The sequence below is a fragment of the Macaca nemestrina genome, chromosome 13, assembly GCF_043159975.1.
Source record: "Macaca nemestrina isolate mMacNem1 chromosome 13, mMacNem.hap1, whole genome shotgun sequence".
Classification (NCBI taxonomy): Eukaryota; Metazoa; Chordata; class Mammalia; order Primates; family Cercopithecidae; genus Macaca; species Macaca nemestrina.
Genome location: NC_092137.1, coordinates 2022156 through 2048904, shown reverse-complemented (window position 1 = coordinate 2048904; position 26749 = coordinate 2022156). Strand labels below are relative to the sequence as shown.

At 46.4% G+C, this 26749-nt stretch overlaps 1 protein-coding gene across 31 annotated transcripts in view; it reads left to right on the top strand.

Moving 5' to 3' along the window:
• Positions 1 to 26749, top strand: part of LOC105497564 (myelin transcription factor 1 like) — a 533126-nt gene that overhangs the window by 426418 nt on the left and 79959 nt on the right. For 17 of the 31 annotated variants that reach the window (XM_071076157.1, XM_071076158.1, XM_071076139.1 and 14 more), the window contains 5 exons: positions 3497 to 3765; positions 6334 to 6570; positions 8229 to 8350; positions 8714 to 8776; positions 9231 to 9299. In XM_071076157.1, the coding sequence (XP_070932258.1) occupies positions 3497 to 3765; positions 6334 to 6570; positions 8229 to 8350; positions 8714 to 8776; positions 9231 to 9299 (760 nt within the window). The remainder of the gene's footprint in view (positions 1 to 3496; positions 3766 to 6333; positions 6571 to 8228; positions 8351 to 8713; positions 8777 to 9230; positions 9300 to 26749) is intronic. The other 14 variants (XM_071076159.1, XM_071076148.1, XM_071076160.1 and 11 more) reach the window with 3 other exon arrangements.

Sequence of the window (26749 nt, the reverse complement as noted above, 5' to 3'; positions counted from 1 at the left end):
TTTTATAGTTTGCCATCTTACATTTACATCTTTAATCCATCTTACATTAATTTTTGTATATGGCAAAAGGTATGGGTCTAGTTTCATTCTTCTGTGAATAGCTCAGCCGTTATCCCAGTACCATTTCCCCATTGCTTGCTCGCATTGGCCTTGTCAAAGATTAGATGGTTGTAGGTGTGTGGCTGTATTTCTGAGTTTTCTATTGTGTTCCACTGGTCTGTGTGTCTGTTTTTACACCAGTACCAAGCTATTTTGGTTACTGTAGCCTTATAGTGTACTTTGAAGTCAGGTAGAGTGTAACCTCTGGCTTTGTTCATTTTGCTTAGGATTGCTTTGGCAATTTGGACTCCTTTTTGATTCCATAGAAATTTTAGAGTCATTTTTTTTCTAACTCTGTAAAGAATTACATTGGTAGTTTGATAGGAATAGAATTGAATCTGTAGATTGCTTTGGGCAGTATGGCCATTTTAACAATATTGATTCTTCCAATCCATGAACATGGGACATTTCTCCGTTTATTTGTGTCATCTCTGATTCCTTTCAGTAGTGTTTTATCGTTCTCCTTGTGGAGATCGTTCATCTCCTTGGTGAGCTGTGTTCCTAGGTATTTCCTTTTGTTTGTGGCTCCTGTGAATGGGATTATCTGCTTGATTGACGGTCAGCCTGGATGTTAGTGGTATATAGAGATGCTGGGGTAGCATTTTCTAATTGATAAGATGCTGAGCTCTCCCAGACAAACACATCGTTGATGGCAGTCGAGGCTCTTTGTGGACATTGGGCAGCCTCAGTCTCCACATCTGTGAGGTGGGCATGTGGTAGCATCTTACAGGGTGGCGGAAGTCTAGATGCAATTCTGTTGGAGGATGCTGTGAACACAGTGTAGCGAGAGTCATGGTGAGAGGAGCTTGTGACGAGAAGTCTCTGGGCGTGAACGGAAGCTCCTGCCTCATCTCTGCGCCCACACTCCTGAGCATCGCCCTCACCAAAGCTGAGGGCAAGGTTGCCAGCCAGCCTAGGCCAGCTGCAGTTGTTTGTTGCATTGACTTGTGTTATTCCTTTAATTTTTTTAGGAATTGAAATTCCCTCATTTCAAAACAAAAGTATTATTATTTTTTTTAAATTTATGTGGGCAATGATTTTTTTTCCCTAAACCAGTGGCTAGCCCTCACCAGTAAAAACGAAACCCCATATTATTATTTCATTTCTCCTACAATTGTTCTACTATTTCTTAACAAAATTGTAAATGATGTAAAATCACAACCTTTAGTTCATATCCAGAGTATCACAAACTGCAAACTGATGGTTGCTCAGGGTGGCTCAGGGTGCTCACTGCACAGGGCCAGTGGGGGGTGTCCTCACAACCTCTGCTGTCTGCCTCTGGTTGACTCCCTTGCAGCCCCACGGTGGTCTCTCTCAAAAGCCCTGGCGTGGGCCTTGCTCAGACCAGCAGCCACTACCCACCCCGCCCTGTGCTGCTGGGCTCCTTAGAGGAGGGGCGTTCCCAAAGGAGAGAGAAGGGAGGGGCACACTGATGGACACTCAGACATGCTTCTCAGGGGCAGCTGTGCCCCACCAGCCGTGGGACCACTCTGGGTGGCTTTGCTCATTCAGATTAGCAAAGCACAGTCATAATATCAACAGATGACTGTTGTATTTCATGGGTTTTGTGGGTGTGGATTTGAGCCTCTGGTTCATGTACGGGAATCTGGGTGTAAAGCGGTCACTTGCTTGGGGAATTCTCTGTAGCTTTTGGCAGAGGCTGAGACGAAGACAGTGTGGCCAACTCCCGCCCTGGGTACTGTCCTCAGTGCTTCCTCTGCAGGGGCCTGTGCGTTACAGAATCACCAATAACACACCTCTTCCCCATGTCCTGAGAGCTTTCAGTCCCAAACCAAACCTTATCAATGATGACCGCTTCTTTTTTTCCTCTGTATCCGAATCCAGGGCAATTTCTTAGCATTAGTTCATAATGACCGTATCAGCAATGTGAGAAAGCTTTTTGCTTCACTTAGCTTTGTTCTCTTCCTCCTCTGTGGGGAGGAGTCCCTGGGGAAGCCTGGTTCCAGGTTCAGAGCTGCTGCTGATGGCACGGAAGACACCGCGGGAGCCATGACTGCCTGCGAGGTCTCCCTTTCCTTGTAGCAGCAGATAAAACCACAGTTTCCGTTGGAATTAGGCAGCCTGGAGCTTTGCTGATTAGGAGTAGGGCAGCCCTAAGCACCAGGAGAACCCGGGCTGGAATGTCTCTAGCCTATCACCAAGTCCTCCCAGCTGCACTCACGCTGCTCCCAGGGAAGCAGGCAGGAATGTCTTGGGGAAGAAGTTGCCTCCTAAAGGGAGGGACTCACTGACAGAGGGATTTAGGACATGAGAGAGACCAGGTCCACCCCTGAGTAACTCTTCACTCTGCTGGATTCCAAGTGAAATGTCTGGCCATGCACAAATGATGTCCTGTGACATTAACTGTCAGGGATAACAATTAATAAAGAAGGACCCATCAGATAAATCCTGGACTGAAACATTTTCATGTACTAAAGGAGATTTTTAACAGCTCTAACAAATAACCCTTGCCCCTCAGTGCCGGTTTGGCTGTTAGTGAGTGTGGTGGCTCAGAAAGGATTACCGGGCAGGGGGAATCGTGTCAGTGAGGGTCAGTGCAGGGAACAGAGAGGCCGTGGCTATGAAAGGGGCAGCTGCACACGTGCCCCACATGTCTGCCCGCCACCGAGTGGCCACTCAGGTGTTCCGACATTTATCCTGAGCGTATTCTCTACGTGCATTTCCCCCTTTCACTCCCATGGCCGGCATCAGCATTCTAGAAAAGAAGAATGTTGGACTCACCCTGTCTGGTCTGCAGGCCCAGCCAGAAATCCACTTCCCAAAGCACGTGGTCCCCACAGGCCCAGCAGGTGGCCCCCAGGTCCCCTTGAATCCTGGTCACCTGCACAGAGGACCCGGGCCCCAGGAGGCTGCCACAGCCCCTCTGGCTCAAAGGAACAGCCCACTTCTTGACAGATGAGAGACTGGATCCAGGTCGGGTCACCAAAAGTGCTCGCGAGCCCTCATGTGTGGGGGAGGAGCCCCACCCACTCTTAGGGCCTCCACAGGGGTTTGACTGGGCTGGAATTCCTGGTCACTTGCCTACACCCTGTGGTTCCTGAAAGCTAGCCAGCCCTGTGTCTGTCTTTCCAGGGACCAGGTAACTGTCTGTGCTGGGTGCGAGGTGCAGCCTTTCCAACAGGTGATGAATGCTCCTCCAGGGCAAAAAAAAATAAGAAAAAGGGGAAAAAGTAGAAAAAAAGGAAAGGAGCCAGAGGGTTTTGTTTTGTTTTCGTTTGCCTGTTGTTTGTTTTCTTTACACCAAAGCCCCGGCACCCTGAGGGCCGTCCCACGCGGCTGTGTGTGGCTAAGGCCGGGGCGGGCAGGCCCTGCCATGTGCTGTCTGCCGTGTGCCCTGCGGCCGGGGCCTGAGTCATCCCTGTCCCTGTCTCCCCAGCGAAGCGGTACTGCAAGGACCCCAGCCCCAGCAGCAGCAGCACCAGCAGCTACGCGCCCAGCAGCAGCAGCAACCTGAGCTGCGGCGGGGGCAGCAGCGCCAGCAGCACCTGCAGCAAGAGCAGCTTCGACTACACGCACGACATGGAGGCGGCCCACATGGCGGCCACCGCCATCCTCAACCTGTCCACGCGCTGCCGCGAGATGCCGCAGAACCTGAGCACCAAGCCGCAGGACCTGTGCGCCACGCGGGTACACGCGCCTGGGCAGGTGGGGCCCCTGGCGGGTGGGGGAGGCGGGCCGCGGGCCCAGCCGCCGAGACACGCGGCGCTTTCAGGCAACTTACTTTATGGTGCGAACGCCCTGATCTCCTAAACCATTCCTGCCACTGTGAACAATCAGTGCAGCTTCCCTTAAAGCAGCCTGAACAGCACCATTGTCCGAAGCGCATCCATTTTCTCCATCAGAGGCAAGGGTCAGATCTTGTAAATTAATGTGCGTCAATGGATCCTTCTCTCCAGGATCCAGAAGCATTTCTGTAAACAAAGAACGCCACGTGGTCCTCCTGTGGTCTCCAGTGACCACACAGAGGATGCACAACGCAGCGTGGACCTCCCTTGAACTTTGACAGGAAGCTCTGCTAGCACCGTTGCCAAGTGAAATGCAGGCATCTGCCCGTGGATTCCTGGGTAGCGGGGAAACAAAGGAAGTAAAAATCAGGCTTCACACCAAGGGATCAGCCGTGTATTTACAGCCAGCACTCGTTAGTTCCACATTTGCATGGGTGCTGTAGTGCTATGAAAGGCATAGGAAGAGTGTCTATTTTTAATTTCTTATCAATTGAACCAATGCTTCTGCTGGGCGGGAGAGAGAGCCTTTAGGATGCAGCACAGACCTGGGAGAGCCGCCCCGCCGAGGCCACTGGCCGGGGAGAACCGGGCCGGGCGGTGCAGGGAGCGGTCTGTGTTCTCAGAGACGCTGCGCAGCGGACACGTTCACCTCCTCTCCCGATAAACAAAGGGCTCTCCACTGTTACCGCTGCCTGACCATGCACCTGAGTGCACAGCACTGACAGTGGTTCTTGTAAATACTTGTAGTTGGTATGAATGAAGAAAGGTCAGTAATCTTACGTTCTGCAGAGGTTTTTTCTTCTACCAGTATATTTAGTCCTAGATATTGGAGAAGCGTCAGGGGCCTGCAGTTTTCATGGTGACCAAGGTTGCAAAAATGCAAGGTTAGCATGGAAGAGATTCTGTGGCAACCACAAAAAAAAAAAAAAAAAAGCAGAGACCCTTTCCAAATTTGGTTGCACTTTCTTAAAATTAAACTAAGACTGAGAGAATAAATCCAACATTATGAAGCTTAAATTAATATCAGAACTTCAAATCAGAGTGCACTTTGACAAAGAGAGTTCAGGCAGAATGATACTGTATAATTTATCAAGGTAACAGCTCCAGGGATGGTGGTCTCATTCCAGGCATCTTCCTTCTACTGTTGCGTTGAGAGGAGAGAGCTGCTAGACCTTTGAGGAGGCAGCAGCTTTCAGACCAGCTCTGAAATCAAATTTTGCTCAAAAGAGTGTTACTCTTTGGGGAAAAACATGCAGGATTGTTAGGGGTATTTTGATTTTTTTTTTTTTTTAACTTTCTGTCCACGTGTCCCTTCTTCTCACTTTCTCCCTGAGAGGCAAGTGCTGCAGAATTCTTGATGCATTTCAAAGCATCCTTTAAAAAATCCAAAAAGCCTCACCCTGGACCTCGTTGTTGTTGTTGTTGTTGTTGTTGTTGTTGTTGTTGTTTAAGCCAGTAGACTAAATTGCAGGTTTGCTGAAATTTAGAGGAGATCAGATGGTAATCACTGTAGTAAAGGTATTTTTAGCTGCAACTGCAGATGTCCTTTCTTAAAATGAAAAATTATTTTCATCATAAAAGTTCTTATTACAGCCAGGCCCAGTGGCTCACACCTGTAATCCCAGCACTTTGGTAGGCTGAGGTGGCCGGATCACTTGAGGTCAGGAGTTTGAGACCAGCCTGGCCCACATATAGTGAAACCCCACCTCTACTAAAAAATACAAAAATTAACTGGGCATGGTGGCGCAAACCTGTAGTCCCAGCTACTTGGGAAACTGAGACAGGAGAATTGCTTGAACCTGGGAGATGAAGGTTGCAGTGAGCCCAGGCCGTGCCACTGCACTCCAGCCTGGGTAACAGAGCAAGACTCTGTCCCTCAAAAAAAAAAATTATGTTACAAGGTAAATTTTAGTTTCTTCTCTTTCTTTCCTTCACCCTTCTAATTCTTTTGTTATCCTACTCCCTAATTCTTGAACTATTAGCATCAATAAAACTAAAAGAGAATTTTTAAGCTGATATATATATGTGTTTATACACACACATACATACATACATGCACATACATGTATATACACACATGCATACACGCAAAATTTTTATCTCTTAGGTATTTGTAACTGTAATAAAATTAAAACTAAACACTTTGTAATTTTATTCTGAACAAACTCTAAATCAGAGATATAATAGGACAACAAGGAAGGAGAGAGAGAGGATAGACAGTAGATAAATAGGGAAATGGAGGGAGGGAGGGAGGGTGGGAGCGATGCCTGGATTCTCCAACCAATTTTGCAGCTAAGCATGGGATAGCAGGAATGTACCAAAAGACCAGGACTGTTCACCTTGGGAGTTCAGGCCAAGGAAACAGCAGTGAGGAATTCCGTGTGTGAACGCTCCCCTGGCTGATGGCAAGACTGCAGTCTGGGAGGAAGGACCCGTGGTGTTACAAGGTGCCAGGCCAAGCACAGTCACCATGTCTTTCTACCAACAGAACCCTGACATGGAGGTGGATGAGAACGGGACCCTGGACCTCAGCATGAACAAGCAGAGGCCGCGGGACAGCTGCTGCCCCATCCTGACCCCCCTGGAGCCCATGTCCCCCCAGCAGCAGGCAGTGATGAACAACCGGTGTTTCCAGCTGGGCGAGGGTGACTGCTGGGACTTGCCCGTAGACTACACCAAAATGAAACCCCGGAGGATAGACGAGGACGAGTCCAAAGACATTACTGTATGTCCTTTTCATTGAGCCTGTGTTAACTGCCAGACTTTAAAATGGGGCCCCAGCTGAAAGAAGTGCCATTTGCACATACCTTATGAGAAAATATATTTTCTCTTTAAATATGACCTTTAACTGAGGAGACTTAGAAAACAGTTTTTGTTGACCCAGAAGAGATTTGTGACTAACACTGATTAGAGTGAAACTAACTATTGACTCTTGTAAGTGATAAAGTTTATTTTCTAACAAATATGTTTTGTTACAAATGATTACTTTAAGAAAACATATAAATAGCATGTGATTTCATTTTTCTGGGTGTCCTGTTGGAACAATACTGGATTTTCCTTGCTGGTAGAGAATTTTAATAGGAGTCTTAGATACTTAAATGGTTAACTGTGTGCTGTTAATTAACTAGCTCTTCAAAACTAAGGACAGTGTCCCTTCTCTAAGAAACCTAAAGTATTCAAAAGAGTTTACTCTAGCCTTGAATAAATTATTCTAGTACCATCACCTAAATCTTTGTTTATGACTGTATTACTAAAACATCTATGTCAAGAACACATTTTTGAAGTAGCTACAGTGTTCAAATTCAGGTTATTAAAATAGATATAATGCCCTTTAGGCTTTGAAAAGAAATAAAGAAAAATGTTTTCTTTATGTACTGACTTAAAAGTCTTTGATTCTGAGAACTATGACATCCTCTTTATTCACTGAAAAATGAAATTTATTTTTAGTACAATGGAGAGACCACCATCAAAGCACTAGTGTCTTACAGAAGCAAGGAAATAGAAAAAAAAAAAAAGAAAGAAACATTAGCCCCATGTAGAAATTGGCAGAGAGGGCACCTGCTTATAAGCCTGTTATCTGCATTGTTCAAATTGATTTCAGTATCCAGGCATCGTGAAAAAGAACCAAATCAGAGTGGCAAGCTAAATGTCTAAGTATTTTTTTCTCCTGCAGTGTTGAATCGTTACTACCAAATAAGGCACATGGTGGTTGAATCTCCAAATTTATTTTAGTTGAAAGTAAAAGCCCACAAAATGACAGACGTGTCTTCATCCTGGATCGTCATGGAAAACAAACCTTCCCATGTAGCTAGACTTAGGAAATGTGTCTGCCGAGCATCGCCACCTGTAGAAACATCCACGTTACTGCAGGTGAACACACAACCGAAAAGGAAATTCACAGTTACTTTCCTCTAAATTGGTCTCCATTACCCCGAATCTTAAAGCACGTGCTTGCAAAATCCTGACCAATGGTGGGGGAAAGCTTAGCCCTCACACACTGTAGTTCCAGTGTTGAATCTTGCAGGCAAGTGTTGGATAAAGCAGCCCACCCGCAGGTGTGTGCTGAATGCTGAATGAGGAAGACCAAGTTAAACGTAGTCTCTGGCTGCCGGACCGTGTGTGTGTCCATGTGGTGAGCACGGCCAGGTGAATATTGAATAAGGGCCCTGACCACTGACAGGTGACCATCATTTTAGTTTAGAGCAGTGGAAGAAAAGCTCAATATGCATTTTCAGAAGGGGCATTATCAGGACAAAGAGGATCTTAAAGATACAGCAGAAAGAGGTGTAAGATCAGAGGCCACCCCAGAGCCACGAACCGCCTCCCTCAGTCTGTGCGCCATGTGATCATCCGTGTGGCTCTGAAGCTGTGTTTTGCCCACAGCCAGAAGACTTGGACCCATTCCAGGAGGCTCTAGAAGAAAGACGGTATCCCGGGGAGGTGACCATCCCAAGTCCCAAACCCAAGTACCCTCAGTGCAAGGAGAGCAAAAAGGATTTAATAACGTAAGCATGCTGTGAGGTGAAATTATGAATCTTCTTAATCTTCCCATTCTTTGGCTGATTTTTAAAAACCGGATCTGTATATGCCTTGCCGTTTGAGCATGCGACATTCGCAGCATATAAATGTTTCCGATTGCCGGGTCAGTAGAGTGAGCAGCTCACCGTGCACTTGCCTGTTCCCAATGACGCTCTGTTGGACGGGGGCGTCATTTTCATTTAACCCGTGCATTTTGCCGCTTTTCTTCAGGGTGCTTAAATCCCCTTGCAGACATTGCAGCTAAACTGGAAACAATGAAACTTTTTTAAAAGTTTTTTTTTTAAAACATACTTACTATTTTGGCTGTTTTTGTTTTTGTTTGGTGGCAGATGTCCAACTCCAGGGTGTGATGGGAGTGGTCATGTGACTGGTAATTACGCCTCACACAGAAGGTGTGACTTCATTTTTCTCATGGTGGATTCTGTCTTTTCAATTTATTGTTTTCAGCTTACCTCAACAATGCTGTCAAAGTAAAAATGTTGAATTCTGTGTCAACCCTTTAAGTGCTATATGTTGACCTTCAAAAGCATGCTAATTTATGTGTTGTATAATGTCTTTTATCTTCAAATAAACAACCTAAATTTGCAAAATTCTTCTTAAGCATTGAAGCCAAAGAGCACAAATGTTTTATCTTATTTTTTAAACAATTTCTTATTAACAGAAACATTTTCTTAAATTTATATTCGAACCAATTCAGAATTAATTATGCAAAAAAAAATTCAATATACAGCACTTGCCCATTGCTTTTCTGCATTAAACTCTTTAATTTTGGTTTTTATGTTGTGTTTGTTCGGGAGTTATGCGCTTCGCGGTTGACTGACCTGCCTGTCCCGGCCTGTCTTACAGTCTATCTGGCTGCCCCCTGGCGGACAAAAGCATTCGAAGTATGCTGGCCACCAGCTCCCAAGAACTCAAGTAAGATTTAATGACAATAATTCTCTTTTAAAAATCCATGCACTCAGTAGTTCACGAAAAAAAAATGATGTGTCATTTGCAAAGAAAAATGTCTGTTAAAAAACATGGCCTGTGCACCCCAGTGCCTTGATATAGAAACGTGATTGAGTCCTCGGAATTTCAGCCACTTTTCCACACAACCCATTCTGCCTTTTCCCCTGACATACCTCCAGCTTGTTCATGTCATATCCTTCCTATCTGGAATTTCCTAAAGCATGAGTGTTTTCTCCAGATATGCATGCATATGGAAGGGAAATTTTACAGTTACTCAAATTTTTAGAAAATGACTAAATAATCAACATTTAATTTTTAAAATAAATTCATAGGAGTATTTACAATATGGATACTTAAGTAGCACTCATGACAAAATCTACCATCATAATAGCTATTTTCTTAAATACACCGTGGTCTTAGTCATGAATACTCTTTAGGACAGTGTCAGCTCGCGGTTCAGGGATCCGGAGAGTCGTGGAATTCAACCAGACACACCTCATTCTAGAGTTTTACCTCCCTCTTCTCTATGCCTGCCATTTTTAAGCATAAATCTGGCAAAAGGGTGAAACACCTACATTTATACTGCCACCCTGAGGTTTCCCTCCTTCGCCTAGACATCTCTAGATGCAGGGCCAGACAGGTTTGGAAGAAGCGGGTAGAAGTCACGGAGGGAGTCCCAAAGCCTCCGCACTCCAGGGAGAGCATAGGTGCAGGTGCACACAGGGAAAGAGGGCGAGACCTGGGAGATGCTCACAGTGCGATAAGAGCCAAGAGTCCCCAGATAATCCCTTTAAATTATTGGACATGCCATATCATTATGTCAAATTGCTTGGTTTTCCTTTTGTTTGGAAAAAGCATTGTTATCCACGCAAAGAGAATGCTGCTTTTCAACCCACATTTGATCTCTTTCCCAATCATCCCTCCCCACCTCCCAGACCCCTGACGATAGACCAGGACTGGCATCCCAGACCCCTGACGATAGACCAGGACTGGCATCCCAGACCCCTGACGATAGACCAGGACTGGCATCCCAGACCCCTGACGATAGACCAGGACTACTGCAAAGTGTAGGCTTCTGTTTCACACCCATGTCATCTTTTACAGGATCCCTGTCCAAGGCCCTAGGGCCATAGATCACCTGCTTATGTTCAGTGACTTCCTGAACTAGCTCTTTCGCCACAAGACCCTTGGAACTTTCTTCATGGAATGTAAATGCCTGGAGGGCTTCCTCTTACCTAACGGCTGTAAAGTCTGTAGCCTCATCCAAAACAGTTCCTCATGGACAAAGTAGCTTTAGGATCTCAAAACGACAGCATTAGCAAGAGCAATTCAACCCGCTTTGTTCAGGCATCTTTTGTATGGCTGGAAACCACATTTCCCTCATGGTCAAAACATGACTAACTCCCCTGGGAACTTGGCCAATACATCAGAACATGGCAACATTCCTTTGAATTTCTTGATGAGGGACACTTTGCAAAAGATTGGCACATCTCCAGTTCCAACAGGCCAGCTGTAGACAGGAAAACAACCGCTGTAAAAGTTGCTTCTAGTGTTGCCTCTAACTGGTCAGAGACTGCAGGGATTCGTTCTCTTTGGCTTGCATCCCTTCACGTTGGGCTTGGTGGCTTATGTTGGTTTGAAATTCCGGGCCAGCTTGCTGTTTCTCCAGCATCAGCACTTTCTTCTTCTCTTAACTTCATCTTGCAAGACGGTGTGATGGTCCCCACCTTTAGCATTTTCCGAGGGAGCCGGTTAGCTCTTCGTGCCTTCCAGGGCAGGGTGGGCATGGGCAGCCCCTCCTTCCTGCCTTGTCTTGGAGGGGAGACTGTATCTTCCAGGAGGTGGATGGCCTTTTCCTAATTGTGGTTGCTCAAAAAGCCACACTCGTGTCTAAACTTATCTTTGCAAAAAGTAAATCCTATTCTGATAGAGCCTTTCTGGGAAATCTGAACTTGACTGATTTTCTTAAATGGTCCTTTTCTATGAATGGATCTTCAAAACTAAGAATTTCAGTCAAGCATCTTCTGTAAAAACACTAATGTTTCAATGACCAAATTTTACTTGATGGTATAACCATAGGTTATAATTTCTTTTCTTTAACCTTGTAATTGGTGACACCCTTTGTCTGTTACCTGTTGGATCTGGGTCAGCAAGATCTGTTGGGTGGGTTTCTCAAGCCCGGGAACATGGACTGAGCCCCTCATGACTTGCAACAACTTTCTTTAGAATAATTCACGCATGAGTCCTTTTTAATATTCTTTGTGTATATTTTCAAGGGTTTGGTCATTTTGTCCTGCAGCAGCAGCATCCCTGATTAACAGCATGACGTTAAACCATTCACTGTATCCTGCCACAACCTCTAATCATTCATAAACACATGGTAGAAAGTGGGCCCCAATTACCTCTGAAACTCTTCTCTACGTGTCAGCTAACAAATGGAACTTTCTGGAAATTTTCTTCTTGTCACTTCCAACGCTGAATTGTGATATTTGGCCTTTAACAGGACATTCTTGATCATGGACAAAGCAAATTTTCCAGATAAACTCTCGCTCTTGGATCCTCTAAGCTCTTAAACTTCCTGAGATAACACTTTGCCTGGTTCTTACCCAGAGCAGCAAACGTGGGACGTTTCGAAAAGAAAATTCATAACCTCATGTCCAATTACGTGTAACATGTAAACTGAAACTGGATTAAAATTTAATGTGCACCTGAATCTTACTCCAACTCTGGGACTGTTGCTTTCTTTGCTCTGTAGCCCATCTGGTGTTGAAGACATAGCTCAGAGGCTCAGAAGTCAGGAAGGAAGCCCCCAGGGTAAAAGGGACACTTCGGGGAGGCAGACGGAGGAGGGACGCCCAGTTCCGAAAGCCTCTGTGCCTGGCAGACTTTTGCGCATCGATGCTTCAAGGTGGAATTCACCGTCACCTTGTATGCCCTTTCTAGGAGCCGACCTCCCAGAGTCGCCGTGAGCCCTGCCTGGCTGTGATATTCACTGAGATCACAGGCCAAAAAACAAAAAAGAATGCAGATTAGAGTTTTTGGGGGATGAGAACTCTGCCCACCATGAGCTCTGATTCCCTGTAAGATTTCTTCTCGTGACATTTCATTTGCTAGGATTCCCTGAAACAAACAGCAGGAAAGAGCGCTTGCAAAACCTATCGCAGCTGGTCAGCCTTTTCTTTTTCTTTTTCATTGTCTTTAGGAACTGTATTCTCCCAGCCAGGAATTATTTTTTTCTGCTTCCAGATGTGTGTGCCATTGTAGACATGGGCATGGTGTAGGTATAACCAAAGTAAGCCAAATACAAACTGATTTCGATCACAGGGAAGTGGCTCTGAAGAGGAGCCCACAAATCGGCTTCCATTTATGCTTTGGTTGGCCAAATTAAGATTCCTCCTTACTATCCTTGCCTTTATCTTATAATACCAGGAGTCCCGACATTATGTAACTCCTTGTAGGAAAAAGAACCTCGGGCTACTTGTTGGTTTTCCTGGAGTCTGAGCTTGGCCTGAGTCATCCCGGAAGTGAGCGGGTTGTACTCTTGGTCCCTCGGCCTTCGCGACGGTCTCGTACGCTCTGTAACCTCTAAGCTCGTATCCTAGGCATTTTTCAGCTTGAGCATGCAGGAATTTTAGCCACATCTAACACATCTTTTTAACCTGGTTACATGCATTTTAAAATACGTCATAAGTCAAAGAATTAGCATTTTGAACGTGGGTCAAGATGTTGCTTTTTGCTAAGGCTACTTATTTCTAGCCCATCCTGGGGCTTGGATTCTCTGCTGTAAACATAACAGGCACAGGGAGATTATTCGCCAGGCTCTCCTGGAGACAGATGTGAGCTTTGCTCACCCCACAGCTTCCATTGTTAGGGTGCAGGAGGGTCGCCCGCTTTGACTGCTCACCACGTTCTTAGGAATAATCCTCATTTCAGTAATCTTTTGCTTTCACAGTTTACAATAGTCAATCCACAGAACTCTGTGAATTACAACTGGCCTCGGCTGGGGTCTAGTTTCTTTAACAGGAGGCCGTATTTCCTTATCAGGGGAACGAGCTGACCTCTGTGTAAATTCAGCTCTTTTAGGACAGAAAGTTGTGTGATTTCAGCCTCCACATTGGGAGGGGATCTGTGTGATCTCCCACTTCCAAGATTGCTCTTGTAGCACCCTTCTTTCTGTTATAAAAGATCGAACCATTCAGCAGCTGACTTGGCTCTCCCGAGAGCACCTGGGTGCACGTGACCAGCGATGTGCGTGAGTGGGAATATCTCGGGGAGAAGAAGCGATGGCCTGGGGTTTCTCAGGTGCGGGTCCCTCCGGCGCACAGGGTCCGCTGGGACTCCAGCAAGCGCCGCCCAGGCCACAGGGATTGCGTGCCTGCCCGAGAGCCTTCCCCAGATCTGTGGTGGTCCCTGCTTGTGCTGAAACGCTGCAGGCTTGTGGGGTGCCCGACAGTGGACAAAATGCTTCTGCACAGACTGTCGTCTTCGTGAGGAAAAGGGGGAAGAGGTGCTTAGACCCATTTCACGGATGTGAGAACTGAGGAACGGGTGGTTGGACTGCTCAGTGGAGATGCACAGACTATCAACTGCAAGGACAGAGCCCGACTCAGAAGCTTTCCCACGCTTCACGCTTGCTCCTCAAAATCAGGACAAAGCCTGACTCAGAAGCTTTCCCACGCTTCATGCCTGCTCCTCGGTCATTAATAACATCACCTTCAGTGTGCTGCTTTGTGATTGAGAATTAAGGGTTTACATTTAGTGATGACTACAGCCCTCCACATGCACACACACACACAGAATTTATTTTTGTTTCCACACTTGGCCTCGTGCAGTTTCCCTGTGACCCGCACAGGGAGCTGAGCTGGGACCCACCGGCGGTGGCCACCTCCCCGGCACTGTGCCACATCCCTGGTGGAACGCTGGCACGCCCACTCCTCACAATCAGCTAAATGCATTTTGAACTTGCTCCTCCAGGGACCCAGTTCTACCATTTATATTTTCACATCTGTAAATGGTTTATAAAGTTTGCACTATGGCATTTACAGAAAATATCCTACAAAATACAGCCTATTGGAGTTGTATTTTATCATAATGAGTAGGAGAAATTAAAATATAGGAAATACAATTAAGCATAATAAGTAAAACTTCTAAAATCAGAATGTTTCACAATGACTCCAGGCACGCGCGCACACACACACACACAAATGAACCGGCAAACCAACAATAAACCACTCAGGTCTTGGTTCACGGAGTTTCTTGTTGAGGGAGGATGAGCCAGAAGTGCCTCGGTCTTTCCTTCCATTTCTCAAGTCCACTGTCAGGGCGAGCCCAGCAGCAGGAGCCTCCCTGGCCCAGTGGATAGGGCTGTAAGTGGGGAGGGTCCCTGCTGCAAATCTTTCTTCCTGCCTCCTCCTCTTCTCACAGTAAGCCTGAGACCTGGATTATTAAGGGAGGGACCCGCATTGGGGTTTGGGCTGAATCTTACTTATTTTAACTAACTATACTGACGCACAGGCCAGCCAAAAAGAAAACAACAACCACGTCGAGAATCTTTAGTGTTTAGCTTTTTAAACGGCTTGATGAAACGTTCCTAAAGTTCTCCAGCTATATTTGAAATGTAGTGTAGGTCTGTTTATGCCTCGCCATTGTCATGGTTTTGATGAAGAAAATATTGAAATTCACTGAGTAAAATCTCAGACTTAGGTAATATAAGGAGGCAAGGGGTGGCAGGATCTGAGGCCAGTGGCCAAGGTGCTCTGCTTTTCATGAAGAGGTTCTCTGTGCAAAAGAAAACACAGAGCATGGGTTTTCCAGTCACTGGGGAGCACTGTCAATCTCCCTGTGCCTCAGTTTCCTTCCCTGTGAAGTGGGACAGTGCTGGTAGCACACACCTGACATTCAATACCTGTTACAATTGACAACAACCATGTACAAAAATCCCCACAAAATGAAACTTTTCCATTTTTCATTTATATTTCATCATTCATTCTTCTGAAAACTGAATGAAACATGCTACGTGTAGACCTGACTGCCCAATCTACAGTCAGTTAAGAAAATAATTCAAGTCTCATTTAAAAGTTTTCTAGCTACTCAAGAGGCTGAGGCACAAGAATCACGGGAACCCAGGAGACAGAGGTTGCAGTGAGCCAAGATCGTGCCACTGCACTCCAGCCTGGGTGACAGAGTGAGACTCTGTCTCAAAAAATAAAAACAAAAAAAGCTTTCTCCATCTTACCTTACTTCATTCATTGCTCAGTTCGAGAATGGTTTTACCTTTGCAGCCTCACACTTTGGCAGAATCAGCATACTGTTTGCTAAAGAGAGGGTGGCTTCTATGGACATTTTATTTTATCTTTAATTTGCCATATTTACCGGCTTCTTGACCAAATTGATCTGTTTGCCTTAAGCCATTTAAAAGGCCGTTTTCAAGGATGGTGGCTTGGTTGAACTCAGAGATAGGGAGCTCGAATCTCTCAGGCAATTAAGGTAAATTTCTAACTGCTCACCAAAGCTGGCTTTGTGAGGTTTTTGGTTTTTTTGTGTCAAATTTTGGAGCATTTTAAATTCAGAAGAAAATCATGAGGAAGATTTTTAATGAAATATTTCTTAGCATTCCATTCTTTCATTTTAAGAATATGAAACATTTAATACAAACATCAGAAACTATTGAATTGTATTGCATACTTTCAAACAAAAATCATTTGTCATCAAATCAAATGTAAAATAATGCATCTTATACAATCTATTTCAAAAATTTTTAAATACATTGATTTTTTAACTTCTGGATGACTTTTTAACATGTACAGTATTTCTGTCACACATGAACAGAAGGAAGAATTTATTGTCCTTATAATTTTAAGTACTGAAGTTTTAAAGTTCTTTAAAATATATATACACATATATTACTAAACTATAAACATATATTATTATTTTACACACACATTTTTTGTTATTTTTTGGTCTAGGTTTCAAAGATGGACACATTTCCTTTCATGAGACGTGTTACATTGTCTGAGGTCTCTTCATATTTCACGTCTAATTAAATTTGGCCTCTTCTAACTTGAGGGGATTCTGGGCTCCTCTGGAGTGGCTCTGAGAAGTGAGCTTTCTTAGACTTCATGGGCCCCCACATCTGACTTCGGGCAGCCAGCAGGATGAGAAGCCAGTACTCTGTGATGGGAGAGTAGAGTCAGAATGAGGAGGTTATGTCCTTTAATTGTGCCTCTGAGGTTTTAATGTAGTAAACACTTCGCTAATTTGTAATTCCCTGGAGCAAAATGAATGAAATTGGAAATAAAGTCGATGCTCCCTTTGGGAAATGACTGACAAGGATTTGGGCTGTCCAGGAGCGAGACTCATTCTCTCCCAGGCCCTTTCTTGAGTGAAAGGCTTTGAAGGAACTCAAGGGCCATTGAGTGCACAGGGGCCTGGGAAGCAGGAAAGCTCACAGTCACGTCTGCAATTTCAACCTGTCGCTGTGCTCTCTCTTACATGTGATCTGTGGCCTTCCAGGGGTGATGACTCAGGGAAATTACTTCTCTTCTCTTCTCTTCTCTTCTCTTCTCTTCTCTTCTCTTCTCTTCTCTTCTGTTATATTCTATTGTTGCATTTTTACAGAAAGAGGTTTCTGGCACTAGTGAATTCCATTTAATGACATTCTTAAAGTCGCTAGGTTCTACAGGTGATTACATGTTTCTATTCATGAATGAGAGATGGAGACATCTCATCTGCCTCCAAAGAATAGTATAAGAATTTAAAGAAGTTGGACATCCCACACTTACCTGATGTTTTTTAAGAAAAAGCTTTCTAATAATCAGAATAAAATGTGACTTGGTTATGGAAATGAGAGCCTGAAATGCCTGATGGAGCCTTCTGGGATGAAGTTGCCTGTTCTGTGGTGTCCCACACGGAAGTCACAAGCTGCTGGAATGAGGCTGCCGTGGCTGAGGAAGTGCATTCTTGATGGTATTTCATCTTCATTAATTCAAACCTAAATGTCCACATACACCAAGCAGGTATACACACTGGGCAGTGCCCAAGAGAACCTTACACTTATTTTACATTGTTCTTTGTGTGGTTTTTACTACACAAAGAACAATAGAAATTGTCCTAATTCTAATTAGAATTACATTCTAACAAACCTGTGGGAATATTTCATTTCTGAAGCTGAACAGTTCATATTTTTTAAGCATCTGGCTTATACTATTTAGCCATTGACAAATAGGTTAATAATTTTTTATTAATATACTGGTATCTTTTTTTGTTTAATGCAGTTTGTAGACAGATTAAAACTAAATGTGACGTAAATGTCAGTGTTACCATTTTCAGAATGGAATACCTGCACGTTGCACAGTGAAATGAGTGCAAACCTCACTCTTTGGGACGAGCGTTGGGGCAGCACTCAATAGAAGTTAGTGGAAAGACTCAGTTCCGCTATTGTGAAAAACCATGCAACTGGATTACTTTCAAGCATGGGCAGAAATTCAAATTTAGTTAATCAGGTGTTATCAAAGAGGTCTGTAGGCCACCTCCTTCAGTGACTAAATAAACCCAATATAATTAACACATAAATCGCTAATAATTGGGGCCTTCAAGTTGTCGGAAGCCTGTTTCCACCTGTATCTTCGATATTTATCTCCCAAGCTTGCTGATGCATTAATTAGCACTGCCTGCAGAGAAGAGCTTACTCCACGGAGGGGGACCCCAGCACTTCCCTGGTCCCAATTAGTTTTCGTGTCGAATTAGGAAGGTGTCATTATCATGGATTTTTTTTACGATTTAGGATACAAACAGGTGACCTATTTTAGGCAATTTTTGGTCTCAGAGTCAATGAGAGCAAGCAGAGCTCAGCAGAACTGCCCACAGCCATGGCCGTGCCTGGAGCCCCTGCCTGTCCCAGCACAGGCGTGCGAGCGGCCAGGTCCCGTTCCTCAGCTCTCACCGTTCATGTCCCTCTCCTTTGGCCAAGTGCTGACGGTGTTCATCATGCAAGCTCACTGAACAAGGATACAAAATCCACCTGATATATAAAAGCACCTGCTTCTGGCACAAATGCATCCTCTAGCGAAGGGGAGAAAACATCAGTCGAGCAAGGAAGTTTTTAAATGATTTTTTGGATGTAAACCTAATATAAGCTCAAAAAATTGAGAAAGAAAAGAACTGGAAAAAAGAAAAACTATGTGTAATCTCACCTCTCTCACAGATATGTTTGCATTTTTGTGCAATCACCGTGTGATTGAAACCTGCTTTTCTGCTTAGCATGTAAGTCATATAATCTTATTTTTAATCACTGCATCATATTTCAGGGAAAATGTGTTTTTGCAGCTTCCATCATAGTCAAGTGATAAAAGTCTCCAGCACCAGGAATCTGGGCGTTCTGAAGCCTGTGTTCTCCATGAGGGCTCCTTCCTCACCTGTGCAGCTGGAACCACGGGGGTCTCCCCAGAGCTACGAGGACGATAGGCAGAGCTTAGATGCTGAAGGGCTTTGCGGAGTGTGTTTTTCTGCTGCAGGGTATAATTTATCCTATAGAACCAGGGACCGATTGTTTGGCGCTCTCTGAGCTGTGATCCTCCCGCGGGACCCTGGTCCTAAGGAGACTCAGCTTGAGTCTCCAGCTGGGAGAACAAGCCGGGTCTCTGTCCTCCCTTGGTCTGATATTTGGGGAGATGGCGGACACACAGTCCCAGCATGCTTAGAAGACACCAGGATGCCAGCAGAGGAGGGGCAGGGAGAAAGTTCTAGAAGAGCAGAGCAGCACAGGAGTCAGATCACCTGAGGCCACTGGTCTTGGCAGGACCTTAGTTCTGTCCTGAGTGAGACGTTACTTCTCCAGTCTCCCCGGATGCCTTTTGCAGTTAGAGGCCAGTCCGGAGCTCTGGCAGTGGGGTGCAGGGCTGGGGTGGGAGGCAGCAGGTGCTGAGGTTTCGATGGCGGCACATGTAGGGTCAGCTGGGGGAACTCGGTGTGGGGCAGAGAGCATCCAGGAGAGTCACCCAGAGGCCCGCTCTGGCCACCGGCCATGGGGAAAGGTTGCTGGGGTGAGCAGTGGGTGTGGGCTCAGGAGCCCCAGATGGACGGGTGGGTCAGGGTCAGCAGGAGCTGTGTGGAGATGAGGAGAGGAATGTCACGCGTGTGTGTAGGTGCTCTGGGGGCCTGTCCCAGGCTGGACGTGGAGTGCTGGGCACGGATGGCACGAAGGCCATGCATGGATGCATCACCAGGCAGCGCGTGTTGATGAGGATGCCAAGACCCACCCCTTCTCACTCTCCCAGACTCTGGGGCTCAGGCCCAAACCCTGAGTCTGTTTCCACACCCAGCGAGAGGGGCCCACAGAATCCAATTATTTTCTGGGAATTAAAATAACTACAAAATTTGGAAATTCCTTCACAAAGATTTCTTCTTCAAATGTCCTGCTGACCTGAGAGTGCAGCGTTCCCCCGCACATTACTGAAAATACCCTGGGAATCAGGTGGCCGAAGAGACATTCACTATCGCTCCAGCCCTCAAACCTCACCGCAGATGTGCACATGGACAGAACTGTACTTCAGAAATCCAAAGTGCACATCTTTGTTAAGATATAACTATATATTATATTATATTGATATAAATAAGATTAAATAATGTGTTTTTCCTGTAACACATGAACAGAGAGATAGGGCCCCACTTTGAAGGGCAGAGAAGTTCACCTGCACGGCTGCCCTAAGACTGAAGAGCCCTGAGGTAGGGGAGGGAGCAGCAAGTTCATTCTTCCTCGCTGGACCCTTGAACAAAGAAGGCAGAGGCTTAGGCGTGGCCCCACTAGGTCAAGAAAGAACCAGAATGAAGGTCTTCTAGAGGAGATTTCTTTCCTGGCAATAATCTGATTATCAAACAGATCTGCTTCTGCTCGCCGCTCCCCAGACATCCATCCTGAGTAAAATCTGGTTGCCACCTGGCCTGGTGCTTGGGGACAGAGACAGAACAGTAGTGAGGCCAGGAGGGAAACTGAGGCACTCACCTTCTCCTGAGAGAACTGCTTTGATTCTACCTTGAACAGGAAGGATGGGACACATTCAGAGCTATGCAAAGTATTTCACTGCAAGGCTTAAAGACAGCGTAAGAAATCTGAAAATGTGTAGTTCTATTTTCTTAAAACAACCATTTAAAATGTGTGCATATTTCTCGGTACAAGGACCACATCACGCCCTTCCCTCTTGGCCCTTGGCGAGGCAGGCACACTCCCTTGAAATGGCCTTCCTTGGCCTCCCCGTTTTCTGAAATCCAGCCTGTTCACCCAGGCCCAACACCAGCACAACGTGCGACTCATGGAGGGTCCAGTTTCCCACCTCGGGGTGTGACCTTGAACGTGTCAGCCCAGCCACTGCGACCTCTCCCTGCAGCGATCGCACTGACTCCGGTGGCTCTGTGCTCATCAGTATCTTCCGCCTGCGCCGGAACGGGTGGCTCTGTGCTCAGTCAGTATCTTCCGCCTGCGCCAGAACGTAGAAGCCTTGGGGTAGGACGCCAGGCTTCCAGATCTGAGCCTCTCCTTGATGTCGCCCCTCAGCATGTGCTGCCCATTGTTTAAAATCCAGGCCTTTAAGTAAAAAAGCTAATGAATAAATGAGCATATACTTATCTGCACCAAACAGCCCTGTGAGGGACGCAAGGATTCTGGAGGGAGGACCACAGATGGGCCAGCAGACGGGCCGCCAGGTGACCTGGAAAGGAGGCTGCCTGTCCGAGCTCTGGCCTCTTCCCTAGTGAGGAGAGGAGCTAGCAAGATTGTCGGAAGTTCACGTGAGCCTGAAAATCCCGTTGCCCTCGGTGGAAATGGGGCAGGAGTACGGCTGAGGCCAGCAGGTCACCTTTCGATGAGGACAGCCGTGGGACTAGCTGCTGGAGTTGCCTGCAGGTTGGATCAGGTTGCAGCGTCACATGGAGGTGATAAACGGCACAGCACGGGGCAGACCACGTCATCACCTGCAGCAGGGCCTCGGACGGGGGAGCAGGTGATGAAGGACATCTGGACCAGCCACTGAACCAGAGGTCGGTGGAAGCCATGTCGTTGCCCATCAGGTACGCCTGGCTGCCCCCCCCCCCCATTCCCTGAGCCCACGTGGCCCGTCCACAGCCCTCCCCACGCAGAGGAGAGGAGCCCAGGGTGCAGCGGAGAAATAAGTCTGGCCAGTGCTAAAGGAAGTCAGCAGAGTTTGACAATCTTAACCAATGTGAAAACACTTAATAAAATAAGGAAAACACAGCACTATTCCCCGTTACGTTAGCTTGTCTTCACAAAGCAGGTGACCTTCTGCGCCCACTTCACAGACAGGGAGCCTGAGGCTTCTTGTGGAGAAATTACTTGGATCTTTCCTTTTAAACTCATATTCACCTCCCACATTTAAAACTCATCTTGGAAAAAAAAAAGAGGATTTCCTGTTTTCCACACCTGGGTCGTTTGTGGAGGGAAAGGAGAAGAACATTGGGTGGCTGAAAAACACGGGCATTCACCTCAGGCCAGCGCGCACCCCTGGGTCCGTGTTCCGGCCGCTCTCTCCTCACCCTCTCACCGTCCTTCCCCCGACTGTAGATTTCCTGTCACTTCCTTTGTGCCCTGTCCCATAGAGTCCCATATCTTTGACCATCCCTCATAGAGTCCGGTCTCTTTGACCATCCCTCATAGTCTGGTATCTTTGACCATCCCTCATAGAGTTCGGTCTCTTTGACCATCCCTCATAGTCTGGTATCTTTGACCATCCCTCTCCACCCCTCTCCATCTGGGTGGTGTTTATTAGGTGGAAGACACTGAGCCTCAGAACTCATCAGGCGCCGAATTTTCAGGCAAATAGCTTTGAGTATATTCTATTCTTTAGATCTTTTCTACTCTCAGGAAGTCAAAATCTATTTGTTGAATTTTCTATTCTTAATCCTTTGTTTGTTTTGCGTTAAATATGTCATGTTTTCAGCAGAATCTCACAGGTGAGGGTCAGAGTTCTCTGAGAGCCAGCACCCTGAATCTGGGATTGGGGCACCCAGAATGGTGCCTGATGCCTGCCAGACACGGAAATAATCATCAGTGAATTTAATTGAAGCAGAAATCTCAGTCATTCTTATTAATGCTGGCATTTCAGGGAGACAGCTGCACCAATTAGGATGCCATGTGCCTGACTGAGTTCGGGTTCAGTCCGCTCTTCCTATCAGATAACATGGTAGTGACTTGTGGCATCTCCACACACAGCCTCAGAGGCACTGGCATCTCTCTAAGTATTTCACATGTTTTTTCTCATATCATGACAAGAGATTTTGTCATTGAAAAATGTCTGCGTTTAGCTTTTAATTCCCAGGGATATGAAATGGAGTAAGTCTTTAAGTAAAATAAAAATAGTTTAACATTTGTTTTTAGTTTTATTACATTTGAGATCCACTATTTTCTTTAAAAATGTATATATTTTAAAATATAGTCCAAATATTTAAATTGCATTGATAAAGATTCCTCAAAGGCCTGGGAACACTTGAAAACCTGGGAGTGTCTCAAAACATGCTGTGAGGCCATGACCCTGGAGAGCAGACCCTCTCTCCACCCGTCAGCAGCGCCTGTGACTTCTATGACCCCTCTGCAAAGGCCAAGGCAGGAGGCAGGAGCTGGGGCAGTGATTATGAGCACAGCCTTCAAAGCCAGACTGCTGGCTTCACTCCCTGGCTTGGCCACCCACAGGCTGTGTGATCTTCAGCAAGTTGCTTAACCTCTCTGGTTTCCCCATCTACACTGTGAGGATCATGCTGGCCCCTACCTGAGAGGCCATGATTATAAAATTAAATGGGCTCATGTTTGTAAGGTGTTCAGAATAACACCTGGTGCCCAGAATAAGCTGTATAGGCATTTATTACAGAAAAGAATTAACTCCCAGAAAAGACAGGTAAGAACCAGCTCGTGAATGGCCTGGAGTTCTGAGACTCTGTGGAGGAGGGAGGGCATGTCAGAAAAAGGACAAAGATAGTTAACGAACTAAAATTTATCCCACTTCCAGCAAGGAATGAAATAAAACTTGTTATACTTGAAATTCCAACACCAAGATCAAAATATTTCATAAAAGATAAAAGAATTCCATTTTTCTAATATGTCTTTGCCTTATTCTAATACGGTACAATTTAAAAATACTCAGACTTATAGATCAGGTTGAAAATCATCAAATAAAAATATCAGTCGGCCCCCAAGCCCGTGGCTGATCTAGTCCACACCACTGCCTTCTCTCTGTCCTCACCACTTTCCAAATTCTAAACCATTTTCCTAGCAGGCATATTTTGGTCGTCTTATTCTCTGTCATTTCTTTATTTTTCAAACTGCCTTAAATTCTGGGCTTCAGTTCTACCTTTTCTTTGGATGACATGTGTGTGAGGGTGAGAACATGATGGAAACGGAGGCACTTTTCATGCCCTGGTGCATGATTGGGGTTCAGAACATCACTCTCCGAGACAGTGATGGAGACATCCAGAAATCTCCTCCCTTCTGTTTCCCGTTCATGTAGATTCCAAGCCAGACCAGTCCCAGGCTTCCCGGGCAGCCTCTTTTACAAAAGATTAGACCTCCACTTCCCCAGTTACGCTAGCTCCACCTTCATGCAGCTGCACCAGCATCACCTTGATCAGTTCCCCGTCAAGTACGATGCTTGCTGCTCCATTGTCTCTACAAATAATGCAGTTCATACAGGGCGCCTCCTCCAGACTCTGTGTGGTGTTTCCGAATTTCATGTCTCAGTGATGACCTCCACTGTGGCTCTGGCTTGGATGGTCACCTCTTACTATCAGTGATAACTACTTTGGTTTAAATCCTGAGCTCTCTTGTCCATGCTAGTGGCATCTTATACTTGCAGACTCCTCACTTCTTTCACAAGGATTTTTTTCAATACATACTTATTTAAGCCATCCTCATTGTGCCAGGCCCTGAAGAGGCTGAGGACTGAGGTGGCCTGAGAGCCTGGGGAGTAGCTGGGCCAGGCATCGGCCCTGTGAGATGAGGGGAAGGGCACAGAAACCCTCGATCCAGACCCTTCACCCCTCTAGCCCCCTGGGCTTCTCTGCAAGTCAGTTACACTTTCCGAGCTTCAGTTTTCTTATCCAGAAAAAGCAACCATGCCCTCTGCCCTCCGGCTTCACTGGCCTCACGTGGGGTCCCACAGGGGCATGCTTTGTCCAGCTCTCCGCAGAAGCCTGTGGCTGCAGGGCATGGGTGGGTATCCCGGTACTCCAGGCCAGGGAACTGAGGAGCTGAGATAGGAGGGGCCCTCCCTGAATTCTCCAGCAGCAGGGGCTTCCAGCCACGTCTGGAGGCAAATCTGCTCACAGAGTTCCCTCCATCAGTGCACGGAGGCACGTGATCTTGGCACACCGAGATGTCCGTAGCACTTTAAGGGTTAAATTAGTTGCCTTAGAGTGGAGATTTTAATTTACACTTTGAAGTCACTTGATTTTCAATCCATCAGAATAATGACTTGTCTGTGTTAGCAGACTCTAGAAACCAGGAAGGGCTATGGATCAGACCACCTCTCAGACCCAGCTGCTCCTCCTCGGCTCCTTCTGTCTCACCTGCCTTTCCTGTCCCTTTCCTCTCCCTCTGCGGGGAATTGTGAGGCGTTTAAAATTGTTCGTGTATCCTGTGCACCAACACATAGCCCCAGCCTAGGGCAGGGCGAGGAAAGCAGAAGGCCAGTGACAAACAGACGGTCCGAATGCCCAGTGGCCGGCTCGCGGAGCTGGGTCTCCACGCACTGCAGCCCGCTTCCACACATAGGACGCTCTGTGGCAGTCACTTGCAGAAATGAATATTGTATTTCCGTTAAAATTGCAAAGCTGCTTTTCACAGAGACGAGATTTCAACCCAATCTTCCATAACTGGAGTAGCAAACGATGTTGATTAACATTTTCAGTGTGCCATTGGGCCTGACAAATCCCATAGAGAGAAAACACAGATCACATAAAATGTGCCTTTTGGAGTTCTACCTAGAGCAGCATGATTCAGAGTTCACGATGGACTTGCCTGGCCAGGCCTTGTCTACAGGAGAAAAGGAAAATTCTTCCAAATGAGGTCCCTGGCCCAAAAACACCAACTGAAAAGAGACCCCTGGCCACCGAGGCAAGACTGGGTCGTGTCCACAAGCTCCTGGTGCCAGCAGACCGACCCTCCACGGCCACCTCCACCCTGTCCTGTCCTGCTGTGTGTTTGAGAAGTTTCCGGACTGCTGCTCTCTGGGGCAGAGTCATTCATGACCTTTCCATAGCCACGCAGAACAGGGAGGGAGCTGAGGAAGGAGAACACCAGTGAGAGACCTGTCCCCCAGCACCAAGCAGGCTAGAAGTCCTGGACTGAGTCTTCGTGTCAGCGTAATGGGACAGAGAACCTGATGACTCCCCGAACCCATGCAGCTTGGGTGCACTTTGGATTTCTGCCAAAGCAACAAGCTTTCTCTGCACTGTGAAATGATTTCAACGAATAGTTTCAACGAAGAAATTCTCATTACTAGAGTCAGCATCTTCATGAGTCACCATCAGAACTGACATGCAACAGGCAGAGAAGAAGAATAATGCCCTCTGAGAATAATGCCAACTTCTCAGCTCTGAAAACCCATCTGACAACCTTAATAGCTCATCAGCCTTACAAATGGTCAATTTTTCGATGCAACGGATGAAGGCTGATTGTTTTTAATGTCATTTGAATTTAAAGCACTTATTAGGTGACTAGCTTGTTTCCTGGTATGGAAATGGGAGATCTGTGTGGTGTAGTGAGCAGACACCAGCCCCAGATACAAACAGCCTGGGGAGCTCCTGGCTTGCCACTTGCTGGGAAACCTGAACTTAGTACTTGGTTTTCTTTGAACCTCAGCCTTTTTCTCTCTGAAACTGGTATAACAATAATAATCATCTTCCAAGTCTAAGATGAGGACTAACTTAGATGAGTTAGCCTGTGAGTGCCTGATACCGTGTCTGGCAAACCGTAGGTAATCACTATTTACCACAGGCCAGAACAGAGAGAAAAGGCAGCGTGAGGTCCTGCCTGCCTCATCACCATTCCTTCCACCTTAGAACAAAATGCTTCTCCCTGAAGCCAGGGTGTTCCCATCGTCTTAGAGCCTGTGAAGTGTGTAGGGCACGGAGTCCCGTTTCTGTTGTACCAGCCACATGCAGGCACACACTTAGGCTCACACACATGCAAGCACCGGCACCGTGCACAGGAGAATGAGCCTCCAGGGAGTGCGGCTGGCTACAGGGGAGGGCTTGGAGTGCCAGGTCTCATGAGACCCCCCAACTCCGTGCCCTTCCCAACCGGCTGCGTCATCGTCCCTGAACCAGTTTCTTAGATGAAATGTCCAGGGCAGTCGGACAACACAACCCAGTCCAGGACTGTGTGCTTTGTCGCTGGTGGAGGTACGACGGCACGTGGA